This window comes from Rhea americana, unplaced genomic scaffold (genome assembly GCF_003343005.1).
Source record: "Rhea americana isolate MKP2758 unplaced genomic scaffold, rheAme1 scaffold_178, whole genome shotgun sequence".
NCBI lineage: Eukaryota > Metazoa > Chordata > Aves > Rheiformes > Rheidae > Rhea > Rhea americana.
Window position 1 is genome coordinate 1243479 of NW_028185905.1, and position 4380 is coordinate 1247858.

General features: G+C 63.4%; 1 protein-coding gene across 1 annotated transcript in view; it reads right to left on the reverse strand.

Annotated features, from left to right (window-relative positions):
• The window catches only part of LOC146597758 (ras-specific guanine nucleotide-releasing factor 1-like), a 30600-nt gene that overhangs the window by 11106 nt on the left and 15114 nt on the right, over positions 1-4380 (reverse strand). Inside the window, exons 7-14 of the mRNA XM_085301584.1 lie at positions 4120-4313; positions 3933-4042; positions 3316-3434; positions 2826-2986; positions 2005-2068; positions 1100-1236; positions 754-836; positions 13-256 (exon numbers count right to left, since the gene is read on the reverse strand). Of these exons, the coding sequence (XP_085157710.1) occupies positions 13-256; positions 754-836; positions 1100-1236; positions 2005-2068; positions 2826-2986; positions 3316-3434; positions 3933-4042; positions 4120-4313 (1112 nt within the window). The remainder of the gene's footprint in view (positions 1-12; positions 257-753; positions 837-1099; positions 1237-2004; positions 2069-2825; positions 2987-3315; positions 3435-3932; positions 4043-4119; positions 4314-4380) is intronic.

The following is a 4380-nucleotide window of genomic DNA, read 5'->3' on the forward strand; positions in this document are numbered from 1 at the left end:
GCCTCACCGTGCGGGGATGGCGCTGATGGGCTTCTTGTAGATCGTGATGAGCTTGTCGAGGACGACCAGGGCGGTGGTGAACACGCGGTACGAGTGCAGAAACGTGTTCAGAAAGTCAATGCTCAGGAACCGCAGGTCCGTCAGCCTCTCCAAGAGCCGTTCCACGCTTGCATAGCGGATCTGCAGGACCTTGCAGGAATTCATCGTTTTACTGAACCTAATGTCAACATCATCACAATACAAGCTGGCATCAGACCTGCAGAGAAACGAGACATGTGTGGTTCCAGGCTGGAACGAAAGCCAGCGCCGCCCAGCCCAGCTGCGTCCCCGGGAGGCGGCGGGCAGCGCGGCGCAGGGCCGAGGCTCCCCGGCGCCGCTGGTACGGGGGTGCCCGCGTGGCGCCCGGGGCGAACGCTCGCGGGGAAAGCGAGGAGGTCGGCCCCGACACGGTCCGGCTATTCCCCCGCGCTCAGCAGGCAGACGTTCGCAGAACAGAAGCGAAGCGACCGACCCCCGTCCGCCCGGCGCCGGGGGACACCCGCGCGCGACGACGCGCTCCCCCGCGTTCGGAACCACGCGCCGAGGCGCTGCCCTAGGCGCAAAGCAAAACCCGCCCGGCTCAGCGGACCCGGCGGGGCGGCCTTGCCCGCCCCGACCGCTAGCACGTGTCTGCGGTCCCGCCGCAAGCAGAGACACCGGGCGCCGGGGGAGGTCGGGGCGGCCGCACGCCGGAGCCGGGCCAGGCGCGCTTACTTGATCATCTGGGGAACRGTGACCTTGGAGTTCTCCTCGAAGGCGTTCATCATGAGGCCGTTGCAGCGAATGTTATCCACGCACTGGAAACACGAGGGCTGGGGCTGAGCAAGCTGCCGGACGGGCCCGTTCCCCCGGGCAGCGCTCGGACGCCCTCGGCGCGGGGCCAGGGGAGCCGGCGTCTGCACCCGGGCAGCACGCGTCCTTGCTGGGGGCACCCGCCGTGCCCGCCCGAGCGGGGCTGCAAGCGCGCCGCTGGCAGAGGCAGGAATGTCCACACCAGAGCAGGGGAACYTCGCGGCCGCCCTCCTGCGCCCGCTCCCCGCGCCCGCTCCGTCCGTCCTACCTGGCTGATGTCGCTGGTCCACGCGGCCTTCTCCTGCCTGGACGACGCCACCAGGATAACCGTAAAGGACGAGGAATCTTTTGGCTCCACCACAATTTTGAAATCCAGATGGTCTATGTCTTGCCCGGATGCTTTTGCTTCGGCATAGGAAGAACAAGCACAGTGACTCTGGGAAGATTGACGCCCTCCCTCCGGAACAGCTTTTAGCAAGGGTTTCGYGAGCTCGTCGCGGTCTGCAGGTTGCTCGCGGCAAGGACACGGCAGGTTTGCTGGGCAAAGCTCTGCGTTCGGAAACGCAACCTGCCCATCGCAGGAGCGGGGCGGCCGCGCGGCTGGCCCCACGCCGGAGCACCGGCTGGCGCCGGGAGGAGCCAGCTCCRCATTATTTTTGCTCAAAAACTTTTAATGAGGACAAGAAGTAGGAACCCTCGCTTTTTTGCGACAAAAGCTGTAACGAAGCAGGAGCAGCTGGAGAACCCCTGCACGGTTTCCTGACGTTCACGGGCTGCCTTAGGCTGATTGTATTTGCATAGATGTGCATCTGTTTTGCTCACAGTAAATAATTTACTTAATTAAATCCAGCCAGTACATCACGACTTCCTTGAATCTATCTGGTGTTTGAATTGGCTCTGCGAGCTGCTCCGCGCTGGTTTTACGCCCTGCGGACTAATCGCGAGGGTCCCCAGCGAGGCCGCAGCGTCGGCTGTCCGCTGCCGTCTCCAGCCAGGGAGGAGCAGCACCCGGAGCCGGCGCGGGGACGGGAGGGCGCGGGCGAGGGAACCCCCTCCCCGCACCCAGGGCCGCCCGCGGTCTGGCGGGCGAGCCCAGGGCGGCTCTGCGCGCCGTCCCGAGCTCAGACCCGGCCCTCGCCGCGGCGGCGCGTTCCCGGACGCCCCGGCACCTACCGTCCTCGTCGGTGCTCTCCTGCTCCTCTACCAGGGTGCAGTCGATGAGGGAGATGACGCCGTTCTGGGGGGACGGGAGCCGGGGTCACGGCGGCGCAGAGACGAGCCCCGAGCGCGCGCCGGCACGCGCGCACCCCGCGCGCCGAGGAGGAGGAGGAGGGCTGCAGCCTCCTGGCTCCTCCGGCCAGGCCACCGCGGTCCAACCACGGCTGCGCCGGCTCCTGTTCCCGTGCTGGGGCCCCCGTTCCCGCGCCGGGGCCCCCTGTTCCCACACCAGGCCCCCCGTTCCCGYGCCGGGCCCCCCGTTCCCGTGCCGGGCCCCCCGTTCCCGCGCGCGAAGGCTTGGTGCTGCTGCACGCACCCCCCGGCAGCACAGCCGGTGCTCTGGCGGGCAGAAAAGCAGTCACTAAGTGCTAGGATATTGCAATTTCCCTTGTATAACTGATCGACGAATTTGTTTATAAATTATTTAATATGAGCTTTAAATTAAATTTCCCCAAAGTCTGTTGTTGTAATTATCAACTCGTCACCATGGACTGTAATTTTTCAAACTGGTAATTTAATGCCAGTAATGAACAATTTCTCTAAGATTCTTGCTCAATTAACCGCAAAACTTCCACCAACGAGAGCGTGAGTCTTGGGAACGGCCTCGAGAAGCCTCGCAGTGTTATGTACAAGCCCAGGYCGCAACTGCAAGCTTGAAATTGGCCAAAAACGTTGACCACCCTCAAACCTGCATTGCCCKTCAGAAGGCAGCCTACGCTAAAGCTGGGGAGTTGAAGGGGCACCGAGAGCCGGGACGAGGCGGGAGAGGCTCGCACCTTGGTCAAGTGCAGCTTGCCCCCGGAGCCGCGGGTGCAGATGATCAGGTGCTTGGAGAAGAGGAAGCACTGCCTCTCGCCCTCCTTCCTCAGCGAGAGCGAGCCCAGCCGCCCCCGCGTAATCTTCCCCTTCTCCGACATGGGCACTTGGATGAGCGACCCTGCGAGAGAGGAGCACCGTTCCCGTCCCGACCCGTCCCGTCCCGACCCGACCCGTCCCGACCCGACTCGTCCCATCCCAACCCGGCCGTGCGCTGCTCCGGCACAGAGCCGGGCCGGCGGTGGGAAGCCCCCAGCACCCGCCCCCGCCTGCGACACGACGCCGGAGCTGCTGCGCGCCAGGAGCTTYGGAGCAGAGGGAAATGAAAAATGGGGTGTATTTTCTAATTTTGCAGCTCGCCGCGCCGTGCCGCGGATGGAGCCACGCAGAGAAGGACGGGGCTCTGCCGGGCTTTGGCTAACCGCGGGAGGAGCGACGGCGGCACGGTACCTTGTCTCACAAAGGTCTGGCTGGTGTCCAGCAGAATTTCACATCCTTCAATAATCATCCTCTCRATTGCCAGATTTTTTCGGATGTTTTCCGTCTCACTGACTTCATCGTGCATTATCCTAAAGGAGGAGAAGAGCACATCGGAGCCTGGATGAAATTTGCAGGACTCTTCCCAGCAGATGCCTCTTAACACACCGGAGGCGCTGCTTTAGGTAAGATCAAAAATGAAGGAATATCCAGAAAATTAGCGTGTTCATCTGTRTAAATAAAGGCGCACGCCGGAGCTCGGGAGATACCCTGCAAATCAGCCTGGACCATCCTGCCAGGTTTCCAAGCACTGAAGCGCATACGCGTCTTGCATTTCTGTCCTAGCTGGGAAATCACAGGATGCGGAGTCAGGGTGGACGGTTTCCCCCTCTTCACCAAATGGGAACGTCCCAAGTTCACCATAGTGTCCCGGTCCGCGAGGAACAGAGAAGGGGACGGGGCTTCTTCTCGTGAACGGCCTCGGGGCTGGGCAGCTTTGGGCMATTTTGCTCCATCCTAGCCACGCTGCCTGGCTTCGTGGCCTGCTGGGGAAAGTCTCGGGAAGGGGGAGATCTTGGCCGCGGTCTCACCTGGACAGCTCCTCCAGCTTGGACTTGGCGTAATCCAGGCTGTTCCTCTCCACGTGCTCGTGCGGGGTGTGAGCCAGCAGCTCGTGCAGCGTCAGGATGTACCTGGGGATCTGCGCGGCGGGGAGCGCYGGTGAGGCGCCCGCGTCCCCGCCGTCCCGCCGTCCCGCGGCCGGGCGCCGGCGGTCACCTGGAACATGGGGTAGGTCAGGAAGGTCTCCAGGGTCCTCTCCTCGCAGTCCGGCTTGGCCTCGTAGTGCTTCAGCAGCTTGTCGAAGTCGCGGTTCTGCTTGCAGTGCGCCAGGATCTGCAGGCTGTACTGGTGGTTCCTCACGAACTCCTGGTAGATGTTCAGCATGGGCAGCAGGATGTCAAAGAGGTCGGCTGCGAGCAGACAGGCCGCGGCGCGGAGGTTAACGCGCCGCTCCGAGCCCGCGCCCCGCGCCCGGCC